Source organism: Cyprinus carpio, chromosome B23 (assembly GCF_018340385.1).
Source record: "Cyprinus carpio isolate SPL01 chromosome B23, ASM1834038v1, whole genome shotgun sequence".
Classification (NCBI taxonomy): Eukaryota; Metazoa; Chordata; class Actinopteri; order Cypriniformes; family Cyprinidae; genus Cyprinus; species Cyprinus carpio.
The window spans coordinates 24,927,711-24,943,334 of record NC_056619.1 but is presented as its reverse complement, the minus strand read 5'-3'; the positions used below and the strand labels follow the sequence as shown (position 1 = coordinate 24,943,334).

Below are 15,624 nucleotides of genomic sequence, written 5' to 3'. Positions count from 1 at the left end.
CTCTCCGACGGCTCAAACATGTTGATCTAAATTAATCTTTTAATTTATTGTGTCTTATTATTAATGTTTAGTAAAGTACATTAAAAAGCCCCTTTTAATGTCTACATGGTGTTTACTTGAATAGTTTTATAAGTATGATTATTATATTAAATATTATATAAATAAAAATAATAACACTTAAAAAAAATACATTAAAATGCCATACATATATATATATTTATATGTCTAAATGGTGTAAACATCCAGGGATTATAGTGTGATAAATTATATTGTAATAAACTTGTGAGTGTGATAAAAAATAATAATAATAATACATTAAAAAGCTATTCATACAGACAGTTACTTGAATACACCTCTTCTGTGAAGGGCATGTTTCAATTTTTCATATAAAAATGTGTGTAGACAACCGTCCAGAGATATGTATTATTTATTTATTTATTTATTTAAGTGTTGATAATTTGTTAGCCAAATTGATGTGGTGTTGTCATGTGACCAAAAAAAAAAAGATATCATAAAGAGGACTTCTGTGGTTCCTCATGCACTTTTATTTATTTTTCAAAATATTTATCGTGTATTCAAAGGGTAGGGAAAATATTTTACTAGTTTTTACTTTGTTTAGGCATTTTGGAGCCAATAAATCAACACTATTTGTAGAAAATGCTAAAATGCTAAATGTAAAAATGTTTTTTTTTTCTTCAAAAATGTATAAAACCAAAATGATAACAAATATGACAATTATGCATTTTTTTAGACAGTTCTCCTTTCCATCTTCTCTGGAATCCGTATTTTGCACGAACCCTATAGATTCATCGTGGAGTAACAGAGAGTACAGCAGCGGCTCGAAAGTGTCGATGATGCCCCTGTTCGTGGTGCTGAACACCCCCCACCGCGCGCTCTTCATCCCTCCCTCCAGCCATCCCTCTCTATCCCTCCCTCTCTCTCCCTCTGCTCCTCTCTCACACGCACAAAACCCTCTGTCATGGCGTCTTCCAACAATGTTACTCCCACCAACTGTAGCTGGTGGCCCATATCAGCCATGGATGAAGATGGCAAAATCACAGACGGAGAGGAGTGTCACGAGCCCACGATAGAACACAAGCCCTTCTCCAAAGACAGGCTCGTTCTGTACCACTGGACTCAGTCCTTCAGCTCTCAAAAGGTGAGAAAAACACAGCATGAAAATGGTGGGTGAATCTATACTATGCAGTGGGACAAATAATGTCAGTCAGATAATATTGCGCTCTCTCTGGGTGGATGCGTGTTTTATTGGCCTAACTGTCTGTTCTGTTGCGTCCTTTATGAAGACATTACGAAACCTCAGCAGAAGATGGAACATTTTGACTTGACTAGCTTCAAGTCCACTGCAGCCCAACATCATCGATCAGTTACATATACAGTGCCTATCAGATGGATTTGGGAGCAAATACAGTATGTAACTGTTTATAACGGGTTTAAGGCTGTCGTTGTAGAGTTGTGTGTTGCTTTGCTCTGGAGGATGATGGCACTCTAAATTATTCATTAAAATGAGGTAGCTTTGTGAAAAACAAACGGTCATTTCGTATTCTGCTGTCAGCTGCTTCGTGCACATTTTTAGCCAGTGTCATTCTACGAAAAGATGCCTTTTGTGTCTCTCATGAATGTGTAAAGAATGACTTTAACAATTAAAACCGACTCCCAACTTTTGCTGTGTATAATTATAGGCGTTTTTAAAAATAGTAGGCTACACTTATTTTACGTTTAATTCGTTTTCCAACTTCTCCCTGCTGTATTAACAAATATGCATAATTTGATTAAAAAATATATACTATATGTACTATAATAATAATAATGTTATATATTATAAATGTTTCAAAATTATATATACACTGATATTGATTTCAATGATTATTAAACAGATATAGTGTTGACAAACAGTAGTGATGATGCTTTTATTTAGCATATTTTCTAATTAAAGGGATACTCCACCCCAAAATGAAAATTTTGTCATTATTCACTTACCCCCTTGTCGTTCCAAACCCGTAAAAGCTCTGTTCATCTTCGGAACACAATTTAAGATATTTTGGATGAAAACCTGGAGGCTTGAGACTGTCCCATAGACTGCCAAGTAAATAACAGTGTCAAGGTCCAGAAAAGGTATGAAAGTCGTCAGAATACTCATCCGCACCACAAGGATGCGCTGTTTCTACGTGTATTTAGCTTTGATTTGAAATAAAACAGTGCATCCTTGTGGCGCGGATGATTCAGAAGAGCATACGCAGCATACGGTGATATGGGTAGACACTGAGGAGACCGTTGACAAAGGAATTATTGAATAAAGTCGTTATTTTTGTTTTCTTCGCTTACAAAGTGTTCCCGTCACTTCATATAACCCAGATTGCACGTCTGATGGCAGATGGGAGTATCCTGATGCCGACTTTCATACCTTTTATGGACCCTGACACTGTTATTTACTTGGTAGTCTATGGGACAGTCACAGGCCTCCTGGTTTACATCGAAAATATCTTAAATTGTGTTCCAAAGACGAACAAAGCTTTTAAGGTAAGGGGGTAAAGTGATTAATGACAAAATTTTCATTTTGGGGTGGAGTATCCCTTTAAATACAATTTTCTTTATTTTATGTTTGTGTGTGTGTGTGTGTGTGTGTGTGTGTGCGCACTTTAATATATGTATGACAAACATTTCACACATTTACACAAACACACACTATTATATATATATATAGAGAGAGAGAGAAAGAGGCATATATATTAAAATGTGCATACTTATATTCATATATACTTATGAATATATTTGAATGCATTCAAAACTTACATTAACACAGAAATTGTTTTAACTGTTTATTAAATAGATATAGCGTTGACGAAAACCGCTGCTGATGATTCTTTTATTTTACATTTTTCTAATTCAATACAATTTTCTTTATTACAGATTATTGAATATATGCATACACACATTTAATAAGTGTGTGCAGTGTAATATAGTATTTATGACAAATAAATACAAAATTTCAACGATTTACACACACACACACACACACACACACACACATATTTATATATGTGTATTTATATATGTATATATATATATATATATATATATATATATATATATATATATATATATATATATATATACATACATACACTCATACAGTATATTATAATATTATGCGTCAAACTGTCTTTCTAGGAAACACCTTGTAGTGTCATGACCTTGAGTGCAAGGCTAGTAATGGCTAAATGGCTAAATATGACCGTCGACCCTTTTTTTAAAGGTGTTAAAATATTCCAGTGTATAGTAAAATGTTAAATGTAGTGTGAGATGGCACAATGCACTTTATTAAAACTTAGACATTCTTTGTCTGATAAAATGTTTATTGTAATATGAAATCACTGATTCACATTGGAAAATGCGTCATTTATTTGGTGAAATGTCCCACCAGGCCTCAGCCTCATGTTTGTTGTGCAAGAGATGCTTCTCTCTACAGTCAGTCTGCTGCTGGTGTTTACATGATTTGAATGAATGTCATGTGTTACCTAAGCTAAACCTGACTCCTCACAACAACATTAAATTGACCAAAACATTGGTAAGGCCCAGATCGTAAAGTGATTCATTTTGCTGATTACAGTAGTTACAGACTTGCATGGAAAGCTGAGCAAAAAATCAATGACCTGCCAAAATTCATCTCATATTTACTTACCAGCAGACTGAGAAATACAGTTAAACACTGCAAAGCTCGACATCATCGAGTGTGTTTTCTTTCAAAGGCTCCTGAGAAATTAGTTTTTGACTGATTTTTATAGAAATATTAATTGGAGAACATTAACTAGGAATGAGCATCAAAACAATCATGTCATCTCAGAAAATAGATTGGTGCTGACCTTTCAGTATCCTTGTCTTGTGCCTTTGTTTTGGTCATGAATTGTATTTAATCAATGCATTATCTTGATGAAGCTGTAAAAAGTTAAGCTGTTATGCTGGCTGAGTCTTCTTCTGTTGATTATAATGTGTCTGGTCAAATCCAGACATCACACCGTTGTTGTAAAGTGCCTTATCAAATGTGTCTATTGGCATTGCAACACCTCAGCACAGTCAAAGCTGGACAGTCTGACATTCATTAGACTTTGTTCAAGCTGCTGGCTGTTGCTCTTGTCACTCATCAGTCAGAGCCTCGTTTTATCTTGATCGATCAATCTGGAATTGTAGTATCAGGCAGGATTGTATCTTTAATGCTACTTGTAGCCAAAACTGAAAGAAAACTAGCTGCATTCCTCTTTTCCATCAAGACAACAGCAAACAGATATTCTTTTAAAGTGACTATTCGAAACACATCGTGTTGTTTAGCTACAGTAAATGCCAAAGTGTCAGAGCTCAGCATATGTTGTATTTATAGTTACTACGTATATGTATAGTTGCTATAGTTACAGCAGTAGACCTTAGATAGTATGGATACAAACAGGCATTTTAACGGATAAAAATTGAGATATTGAAAAAAAAAAGGTTATTACTGCTTAGACCCATAGGATGAATAAGAAGAAAATTGGACCTACAAGCAATAAAATGGTTTATTTAATCAAATTTCTAACAGCTGGCCAGCCAGACATTTAATTAAAACTAGAATGCTTTCAAAACTCACATTAACACTGAAATGAATTTTAATGATTAGTAAATAGATACAGCATTAACAAAAACAAAGTAGAACATCTACAGTATTTACTTGTTTGTGACGTACGGAAATATCAAAAAGTGGGGTTCATCATCAGGGATGTGTCAGACCACTAGAGATGATGGTTTTTTTTTTTTTTTTTTTGCATTTTTCTAGTTGAAAACTATATATATTATTGAAAACTGAAAGCTGAACTGCTAAATTAAAAATTGCCTAGTACCTATTTTATAATTTATTTTAATGAAATTTCCATTTAAAGTCCAAAATAGTGTTATTTTAGTATCATTCATTCATACGATTTGAGTTTTAATTAGGTTTTAGTAATTTTGCTGTTTGTTTTTGTCATTTTAGTAGTTTTTTATGTATGTGTCTATATAGTTTTTATTATTTTTCATTTCAATTTTAGTTAATTAAGTACATTAAGTTAAGCTAAATTAAAATGAGAAAAAAGCTGAAATAAAGTTTTTTATATGTTATGTTATTTCAGTTAAAATGTATTTTATTTCAAGTAACAAAAATGTTTATTATTATACATTTTTTTGGTTTTAGTTGTAGTTTTAGTTAACTATAATAACCCTTGTCCAAAATCCTAAAGCTCTCAGAGTGTTGAGGTAGTATGATGTCATGATGATGTTGTGTGTGTGTGTGTGTTTTGTGGCAGGTGCGTCTGGTGATCAATGAGAAAGGGTTGCTGTGTGAAGAACGGGATGTCAGTCTGCCTCTCACTGAGCACAAGGAGCCTTGGTTCATGAGGCTCAATCTAGGGGAGGAAGTGCCGGTTTTTATCCACGGAGACACGATCGTCAGTGACTACAACCAAATCATTGATTATATAGAGACCAACTTTATTGGAGGTATGACTACAGAAAGATGCTTGTTAGTGTACAAGCTGCATTATAATTTTTTCATAAAATATATATATATATATATACATACACACACACACACACACACACACACACACACATACAGTATATGGCAAATCTGTACCAAGAATATGACAAAAACAAATTTAAGCACATGTCCATTTCTTCTCTAATTAAATTTATGTGAAAACGTGTGAAATATACTTTTGGAAATTCTACAATCCCCAATTGAACAATCATTAAACTCTGTTAAAAGCAGAGTTTAGTCAATTATGCACTCTTCTTCTTGGCCTTTCTGTACAGTATTACTTTGCTCATTTAAAAAAAAAAAACATAATAATTATTATAAACTATTTTACATATATGAATAATATTATTAAAAACTATAATAGTATCTCAATGATACCAAAATAACACTGGCCATCTCATGCCATAGAGTATTGAAGATAACTACAGTTGCCCTGTGTAAGCAATACAAATGCTAAATCACAATCAGTGTATAGAGCACTATATTTTCTCTCACAGGCTGCATGGCTGGGTGTCATTTTGAATGTCTTCACAGTTTGAGTGTGGGGGTGTTTTCACCGAAGCTCGTCTCTGATCCAAGATCACTCACTCATTTATGTGATAAAAGCTGAGCGTGATCACTCAAGCTCAATGAAAGAGATCGAAACAGATATTTTACATTTTAGAGTGTTCAAACACAAATGTATCAGTAATATATGAATGTATCTGATGCATCAATTTTTGCAATGCTTTTTTGAGCACTGACTATTCTTTCATGTACGTTTTTTAGATTTTGATTTTGAAACTTATAATTGCATTGCATTGCAAACAGTAAAATAAAGCCTAATTCATTCAGATAACTCTGAATGCATAAAAAGCATCACATGTGTTTTCAATGAATTACAATGCATAAACATGTAAAAATGGGATTGTCAGATTAACTGTATGATCTTCATTTGCATTATGGATGGTGCTAATGAGTTTATGTCCTAAATAACAAATTGTGAAATGAGGCCTGGTAGAGTGGACAAGGGAGATGTTCGTGATGTTTGTGCCATGGTGTTGTGGCATATTTCAGCTGTTTGTGTGCCAGGGTAACAGAGATGTTTGATCCTGTATTTATCGGCTGAATTGATCTTGGAGAGCTGCAGATCAGCATGCTGGAGGTGCAGAGCAGAGTAAAATGAGATAGCCCTTTGTACCATCCTCTATCTGCCCCAGTGTGGTAACATTATAGGCTTATTTTTACCAGATATGACAGCTTTTTTTGGTTGTTGAGACCAAATGTTTGACCATAGAGAAAAAGACATCAATAAGAAAAATGCTGTTAGCATTTCTATTTATCTTAAAGCCAGACACATTAAATAATAGTCATAAAAAGTATTTTTTTTAAATAGAATAGCTTATAGCACTTTTAGACAATTTTTTTTTTAATCTTTAAAAATTGTATATGTTATTTTTTTGAGTATCATATTTAATACATATTGTCTTGCTAATATTTATATGGCCAACAATTAAGATGAAATTCTTAAAGCTTGTTTAAAGTAAATCAGTGAGACTTTTATAACAGTATAACAAACATAAAATGCATGTAAATATTATTTGTCAATCTATATCTCCCATTAAGATGTCTTAGTAAGTTGAAATGTAAATGCTTAGTTTTATGATCAAAGCTTTATAGTTTTAATTGTGGTGGAAAAACATATAATGCAATGCATAAATAAACATTCATCAAAAACTTGATGGATCATATTTGATTATCCTATTTTAAGGAGATTTTTAAAAAACAAAATTACATATGTATAATAAAGTAAAGCTAAGTTGCTTCGGTCCAGTAAGAGTTAATCTTAAAAGTTTTTCGTAGGTTTGCTTTATAAAAATCAGATTTCACAGTAAAAAGACAAGTATACCATGACCTGAAAAATTATGAAAAAAGGCTTTTTTAAATTTTATAGTTAAAAATGTATGAACTATCAATAAGGCATGTAGTTTTTTCAGCAAAGTTTTGATCATATTGATAATTTAGAGGCCTTAGAAATTTGAAATGTTTTTAATGTTTTTTTTTGTTGTTGTTGTTGTTTTTTGTGTGAAAACAAGAATCCAAGCAGGTTATTTATATGACCAGATCAGAAGTCATTGCTATATTTATTAAAAATATATATATTTTTTCTTTCAGACACAGTAGCCCAGCTTATTCCAGATGAAGGAACTCCCATGTATGCAAGGGTACAGCAGTACCGAGAGCTGCTGGATGGGCTGCCCATGGATGCTTACACACATGGATGCATCCTGCACCCAGAACTCACAACCGACTCCATGATCCCAAAGTACGCCACTGCTGAAATACGTAGTAAGTGATGCTGCAATTCAGTGCACCGTTAATTCCTACTAAAGAAGATTTTGTCTTTGTGAAATGCATAGAAAGCAAAGCATCTGACTTGCAAAACCTGCTTAGTCTGGGAATTGTTTTATTTCTCAGATTTCACATTTTGAAGCAAATTGCTGTGTCAGATGTTGACTGTAAACTGGCATGGCATCCTCTCACTAAAATGCTCTAATGCTGGCCTATTTATACAGAGTTCATCGATATTGGATCTACAGTACAATGCAGATAAAGCCAAAGAGTTGATCCAGCCAGTGGGTTGCAGCGAAATAAATAATGTCACGAAAACCCAGCATAATTGGAAATAAATCTCTTTTATAGTTCATAACTTGGACGGAGTTCCTATGATAGGTGTTGTTTATCACAGTCACTGCTGTGATTTTATGCCTGAAGTTTTATTAAATTCCTTAATTAGTTGTCAGGAACATGAAAAATTTGTAGAAAATAGTGCGAGTTCACAATGTGCTGCTCAACAATGAATAACTCATCGTGAAGGAAATACAAAATCTTCACAGTTTTGGGGGTCTATGAAAGCACTTTTACTGACCTACAATTTGGTCTGATTTCTCCCAGGACATTTGGCCAATGCGGCATCTGAACTGATGAAGTTGGACCACGAGGAGCCCCAGCTGACAGAACCATACCTCTCCAAGCAGAAAAAGCTCATGGTAAGTCAGCGGTTTCACTGCATCCATGATGTGTCACACATTTTGGATGGATAAAATAGTATATAATTTGTCCAGCTGAAATATGAAATTAAACTGCAGTCATATCCTAGCATGAAAATGAAATAATAGATTGTCCTTGTCTTAAATACTTAAAACTATATTTTGTAGGCAAAGATCTTGGACCATGACAATGTGAACTACCTGAAAAAAATTCTTGGTGAGTTGGCAATGGTGCTAGACCAAGTAGAGGCAGAGCTGGAAAAAAGAAAACTGGAATATCAAGGTATGTTTTCTGTTCACTTAACATTTAACAATTAAAATAAAATATTAATAAAATAACCTAATAAAATAAAATTATATTATTTTATTTTATTAAAACAAAACAACATTCATAAAAAAAACTAAATATATAACCAATAAAATATATAATAAAATAAATAGCCTTATATAATAAACATATGTAATTTTATTTTACAAAAAAAATAAATAATATAAATAATCAATGAATACAAAATATAATAACTTTATTTTATATTGTTTTATTAAAATACACTAAGGTAAAATAAAATATATTAAAATAAGGTTGTTGTATTTTATTGCATTTTATTATTAAAATGAATAAATGTAAAAATGTATTTTTGAAAATAACATTTACCTTTTTAAAATTCCTTTTATTTTTGAAACATGATCTTTGATTAAATATTGAATAAATTTTATAGGTGCATTTTGTCATATAATTCATCATAAGAATTCACATTTGTTAATCTGCATGTATATATTTATTTTTTACATTATAAATATTAGCTTTGAGTGTTATTTTATTATGTTTTGGTTACTGTTATAATTTTTATCAATATATTGTGAATGAATGTTTATTTTATATTTTATGTTTTTATTTTAATTTTAGGTAAAGTTTTAGTAATTTTGTTGTATTTGTGTCAAGTTTTCATTTCTTTTTTAATTGTCTTCAGTTTTGAATTTTAATTAAATTTTAGCTATTTTAGATTTTAGTAAATTGCTAAACTAAGAAGATGAGAATTGTTGCTTTGGCAACTAGCTGAAATTAAAAAAAAAAAAAAAAAAAAAAAAATATATATATATATATATTATAATTTATATATATATATATATATATATATATATATATATATATTCAGTTAAAGTTGATTTTATTTCATGTAAATGGTTTTAGTTAACTGTAATAACCCTGCTTTGTGAACTTTTGTTTTTGATCTTACAATTCATCTTTTATTTCTACACAGGTCAAAAGTGTGAATTATGGCTTTGTGGACCTACTTTTACACTAGCTGATATTTGTCTTGGAGCCACATTGCACAGGCTCAAGTTCTTGGGACTCTCAAGGAAATACTGGGAGGACGGGAGCCGGCCGAACCTGCAGTCATTTTTTGAGCGGGTGCAGAAGCGCTTCGCTTTCCGCAAGGTGTTGGGGGACATCCACACGACCCTGCTCTCTGCAGTTCTACCCAATGCATTCCGAATGGTAAAAAAGAAGCCGCCATCCTTCTTTGGCGCGTCCTTCTTAATGGGCTCTCTCGGGGGGATGGGCTATTTTGCCTATTGGTTTTTAAAAAAGAAATACATGTAGTGAATGGGCTCTTGTAGTGTTTTGTGTCTGTGTATCTGTGTGACGTTCGAACCTTTCGGTAACACTGTTTTACGAGAGCAGGAAAGACAAGACAATATACAGAGATTAACACTATCACTTACTTCGGTGAATAATTAAATAAATATCTAATGAGAACATTCCAAGACTAGGAATTCTTCTTAACAGCACTTTCTCTGGTAATGAACCTTCATCCCTTTTTTTTTTATTTTTTATGATCTACTGGTTTATTTTATTCATATTATGCTTGCATACAGCATAATTATGTTGTGTTGTTCTGTCCAGATTATAAACACTACACATTCTGCCATTTAGGACACTGTAGGTTGATTTGGTTATATGGTACAGCACAACAATATATTATAAACATAAAGCCCAAAAGAATGTTTATTAATTAATATGAATTCTTAAGCATTCATATTTTGTATGGGTTTCCAAACACTTTGCACTTCTAATTTTAAGAAACTCAAAATTATCAGACTATTCTGCAAAATTATCAGCATTTAGTCATTCACTTTTTAGTGCAGATCACAACTGAAACACTCTTCATCAGCAGAATGCAACACGTCGCTGTTAGCATGACAATTTTCTGGTCTGAAACTGTTTGCTTCTGCATTTGGTGAGAGGAATCAGTGCCAGCAAACATATTCAAGGCCTACATTTTCAGAATATTATACTTTACCAAGAATGCAAAAACCGAAAACACTGAAGAGAACAGAATGTTCCTCATAAGACTGCCAATTTGAGCATTTTCTTCCCTATTTAACTGTATTTTTTTCTTTTTATTTTATCACTAGCAAAATCGTGAAACGTATACTGAGTCACATAACGAGTAAAGTTCTTGAAATGGAGGTGGTATAGAAATGTGAATGTCAAATTCTAATTCTGAGCATAAAAGAAAATGCGATATTTAATATGAAAGCAAACACACCTTGATGTTCAATAGAAAAATTGGGTTTATAATAAAAATCAAATGGTCTTTTAAATTAGTATATCCATTTTAAGCATGCCACTGTTTAATTTAATAGGTTTATAACCAAAAACAATGATAGGCTTTGATTTAAGTTTTCCAGTAATGTTCTTTATACATTTAAACTCTTAGACTTAGAAAAATCTGAGAGCATTAAATGTTTGCCATGCAGTAAACACAAGAAATTACATGCATTATATGAGTTCTATACCACCTCACACACAAGCCATATACAACTGTGAAGATGCATTAATACCCTATGATTTAATTTTATGTACTGCTGTTTGTCATTTTCAATACTATAACTACAACAAATGTACAGTACAATGTCTGAGATTAATTTCTCAGCACCTCAAAACTCACAGAAAGTACTTGATCTGGAATGATTGTTGTAAATTCAGATAAGTGGCGATCCCTACTCGAAAACGGAATGACTGGAAGTTAAATTAATACGAGAAATATATTGATGTCTGTGGTCACTAGACTTCACAATAGATTTTTTTATTTTGTAATTTTTATTTTTATATCTTTAAAATATGCATTTATTTACAGTGCTTTCTAAGATGTTTGTTCATGAGCCTTAATTTGTTCAGTTGCCATCGATTTCAATAAATGAAAATGCTTACCTTAATTTCTTTGTATGGTCTGTGTGCAGATAAGCTATAGATAATAGTCTGTTTTTACAGTGCATGCTGAGCATTTCTAGGGCTTTTCGCACTGTGCTTAAAACCAGTTCATCATCATGTGTTCTGGTTATTTTAACTCAGAAAGTTAATTATTTTTCTCTAAAAATGCTATTTAATGTTATGGCATTGGGCAAAAACTTACTGACTTTGTTCACAAAGGATAAAACAACTCGCAATCTTTGTACTTTTAAAAAAGATTTTTCATTGTTACATTATTGGTAAAAAAAAAAACTTGGTTAAAAAAATTACCTGGCTACAAAATATTGCTTGTATATCTTTCATTATGTTATGTTATGACCAAATTGAAAAAAAAAAAACACCTGCAGATTTTAAGGAGTTTATTGGTTCTATTAACATAGCAGAGGAAAATGAAACCATGTACTTCTGATTTTACCCATGAATACAACTGTTTAACTAAGACAATCTTAATAAAGAAAAAACAAAGCATATAAAACCGTAGTCCATAATCCAGTGTCCGTCTTTCTACAACTCAGATTTCTCCCTCCAATTTGGTCCCCTCTAGTCTCAGGTCGGCATCGTTCCTGCCAACTGTGAAAAGGCTGACGACAGCAAGCAGAGCGGCCAGCATCATCCCCGCACATCCTGCAAACATGTGTCTGGTGCCACTGCCAGCCTCCCCCGCACCGGCCCCAGACACCTCCCCATGAAGAGCCAGCAGCCCCAGACAAGCCAGGAGGTGAAGAGGCAAACGAAACCACGCCAGCACAGCGGCTCTGCGCTCCATGGGAACCACTCGGCCTTGGAGAAAACTCACCGCCGGGAAATAAAGCCCGCAGGCTAGTTCTAGCAGAAGGAAGGCGAGCAGAGATTCCCTCGGCCGGGGCTGGCCAGGCACAGTGGAGAACGTCAGCATGAAGAAGGAGAAGAAAGCTAGCAGAACTGCTAAGCAAAGCAGGTGACCAGGTTGGAGTCGATACGGAGCAGACGTGGCCAGCCGGAAAAGCGTGGAACCAGCCATGCTGGCCGCCATCAGACAGGAAAACACGATTCCTAATGGCGGGCCGTGTGGGTCCAGTACAGGAGTCCAAAGAAAGATAAAAATATAGAGGACGCTTTCGAAAAGCGCCTGAACGCCACCTAAAAGCATAACACGGCGGTCTGACAGCAAGCAGCGGAGTCCATCCAGACAGCTTCGCCAAAAACGGGCCCGTGTTGACATTTGCATTTTGGGGGCATTTAGAGGGTTGAGAAGAGGGCCATTTTTGTCTCCACTGGCGCCTTCTTGTCTATCCTCCTGACCCCATTCGGACAGCACAAACCAGGCGCATACAGCAAGGCTGGGGATCGCCAAGAGAAACGGAGCGACCGGTCCCAACCCAAGCCATTCGGCGAACAAGTTCGCCACCAGCCCGGCACCGACTGCCAGTCCGTGATTCCAATCTGCGACTTTACCAAAGGTAACAGGAATCCATTCTTTGGGAAAGTCATGGACTTCAACGTGACCGTGCACATACCAGGCCTCAAACACGGTGGTTAGCAAAGAGGTGGACAGGCCTCCTAATACACGTCCCATTATGAGCATGAAATAGTCTTGAGACAGCTTGGTAATGCAGCAGACAGAATAAGTCAGGCAGAAGAGGAGACACGTCTGTCTCCGTCCCAGAAACTGCGGCAGCCAGCTGGCCACTGGGGCAAATAGCACACAAGAAGCAAGGCCACATACGTACAGAATGGCGATCTGAGACTCCAGGAAGTTGTAATGTCGGTAGAGTTTATAAAGGTAAGGTCCCTGCAGCCAGTCTGCCCAGAGGGCCAGGAGATACGCCTTCAGAAAGAGCTTCTGGAACCGTCTGAATGCCGGATTGGCGACGGCTGTCTGTGTGGCCTGGGACGAGGAGAGACGACGGGCTGTGATCTCTAAAGTCACACACAGTCCCGCCAAGACTATAAATGCAAGGTATGCTGTCACAAACATGATGGACAAAAAGTCCCAAATCCTAAATCAGCATCCTTATTCAACTCTTGGTCCGGCGAAACTCATGGTTCATCTGCAAGAAGGGAATAAATAATAATTACCAAAAAATAGTGTAATGGGAACTACATATCAACTAAATGTTAAGAAGAATTGATTTCTAACCAAAAAAAAATGGCTTACCAAAAGTGACATTCTTCATGTAACATTCAAAAAAATATCAACTGCTGAATAAGCCCAATGGAGAAATCATCCTGACAGCTTGACTTCTGAAATAAGCCACACAGTCATCATTAATTCATGACAACAGGAAAGCACTAATGCACTAATTAAACTAATGCTTTAATTAAAAGCACTAATGCTATGTTTGCAATTCAACTTCGACTACCATTTAACATTAACTGTTAAGTTAAGCGCTTTAAATACACCTACCTTCCTCTTAACATTCTCCTTAAGAGTTTGAAAAGTCTCCGCTGATTTTGGGAGATAAATGACCTTTTCTATGCCATGATTTCAGAAGATTTTACTGCATAAATGCTTTCGATATTAGCCTATCCTCTCTACAACATCCGTGTGTGTTTCCGGGTTACTCAACGTTATGACGCAAAGCATACGAAGGACGGCTGCGCTTAGCTTATGAATATTAATTACGTATCACTGCGTTCACAGAGTACCGCTATCTGATTGGTCACTAAGCAGGCTGAGAATATAAATATTAATTAGGGTATGTACCAGGACTCTCCATCAAGTTTTCCAAGCAACGCTGGATCTTTTTTTTTTTCTTCTTCTTCTTCTGGTTTGATTCAGGTTTAGTTATAAGAAAAAGTTTTTTTACTAAAACTTTCCTGGAACTTTTCACCACGACTTCATCTTTTATTCAGTAACTTACCTTATTATAAGTTTTATATTTCGCTTGTACATTGCTAGCTGCCACAGAAAACTAATGGAAGAGCGAAAACTGGTTTTGGAGAGTTTGTTTTTCTAAAACAAAAGTGCCCAGCGTTGTTGACACAAATTTAAATAAAACGTAAGCATGACTACATTAATAGTCAGGTTTTATCCACAGACTGTGGTTTATCTTATGCCATGTTGTGATTTTAACTGCGCTACCGCGGGTTTCCTCACGATGTCACTATAACACCGTTTACTATGTAACGCGCTGCTTTGAATAATTTTCTGGATGACAGACATCTCTTAAATCTCTCAGATTAAATAAAGCGCATCAGTGTTGTACAACAGTACCACGAAAATATGATACATAAACATACACATTTAAACAAATGTAATTTAATCTGGCTACATGCATACATTTTAACTGATTCTGCATAGTAGCCTATCCTTTGCCAGTGTCCTGAATTAAAGTGGATTAACTGAGTCTGTTGGACAACCAAACCGTGACTGACAGTTTCAGGCCAGTTACAATTATTTCTACATCACTCTGAAAAGCTCCTGATATAAAGTCTACTGAGGAAATGCATTAAAGTCTACATGGTTTGTCTACTTAGTTTATCTTTAGAAAGCAGAAAGCATTCATTGGTGTTGCAATATACCATAAATAATTTTTCATTATTTTTGGAATTTAGTCTGCAAGCAATATATACACGACCGATCATAAGTTTAGAATAAATCATATATATATATATATATATATATATATATATATATATATATATATATATCTATATATATATATATATAAAATATTGATTTCTATATATAATATTCAAATAGAAAAATTATTTTAAATTGGAAAACTATTTCACAAATATGTAAGAAGGATTTTTACATTTAATTAATATTTACTAAAGATCCTGTCTTGGTG

The 15,624-nt window shown here is 34.3% G+C and overlaps 2 protein-coding genes across 2 annotated transcripts; one reads left to right on the top strand and one right to left on the bottom strand.

Moving 5' to 3' along the window:
* Nucleotides 1-895: 895 nt before the first annotated feature.
* On the top strand, nt 896-11,814 carry LOC109046531 (ganglioside-induced differentiation-associated protein 1-like 1). Its single transcript, XM_019064281.2, has 6 exons — nt 896-1,159; nt 5,328-5,520; nt 7,715-7,888; nt 8,495-8,589; nt 8,758-8,872; nt 9,852-11,814. The coding sequence occupies exons 1-6, from the start codon at nt 980-982 to the stop codon at nt 10,193-10,195; spliced, it is 1,101 nt and encodes a 366-aa protein (XP_018919826.2). The 5' UTR covers nt 896-979; the 3' UTR covers nt 10,196-11,814.
* Nucleotides 11,815-12,192: 378 nt separating this feature from the next.
* LOC109046530 (molybdate-anion transporter) lies at nt 12,193-14,397 on the bottom strand. Its single transcript, XM_019064280.2, has 3 exons — nt 14,235-14,397; nt 13,986-14,071; nt 12,193-13,878 (listed from the first exon to the last, which is right to left on the bottom strand). Exon 3 carries the CDS (start codon nt 13,803-13,805, stop codon nt 12,360-12,362), a length of 1,446 nt encoding a protein of 481 aa, XP_018919825.1. The 5' UTR covers nt 13,806-13,878; nt 13,986-14,071; nt 14,235-14,397; the 3' UTR covers nt 12,193-12,359.
* Nucleotides 14,398-15,624: the final 1,227 nt, after the last annotated feature.

What these genes read in the sequence shown, in the direction of transcription:
- LOC109046531 (XM_019064281.2), top strand. Translation starts at nt 980, where the DNA reads ATGGCGTCTTCCAACAATGTTACTCCCACCAACTGTAGCTGGTGGCCC. An exon ending in CGCCACTGCTGAAATACGTA is followed by an intron (nt 7,889 to 8,494) that starts GTAAGTGATGCT and finishes GATTTCTCCCAG; the next exon opens with GACATTTGGCCAATGCGGCA. An exon ending in AAGAAAACTGGAATATCAAG is followed by an intron (nt 8,873 to 9,851) that starts GTATGTTTTCTG and finishes ATTTCTACACAG; the next exon opens with GTCAAAAGTGTGAATTATGG.
- LOC109046530 (XM_019064280.2), bottom strand. Translation starts at nt 13,805, where the DNA reads ATGTTTGTGACAGCATACCTTGCATTTATAGTCTTGGCGGGACTGTGT.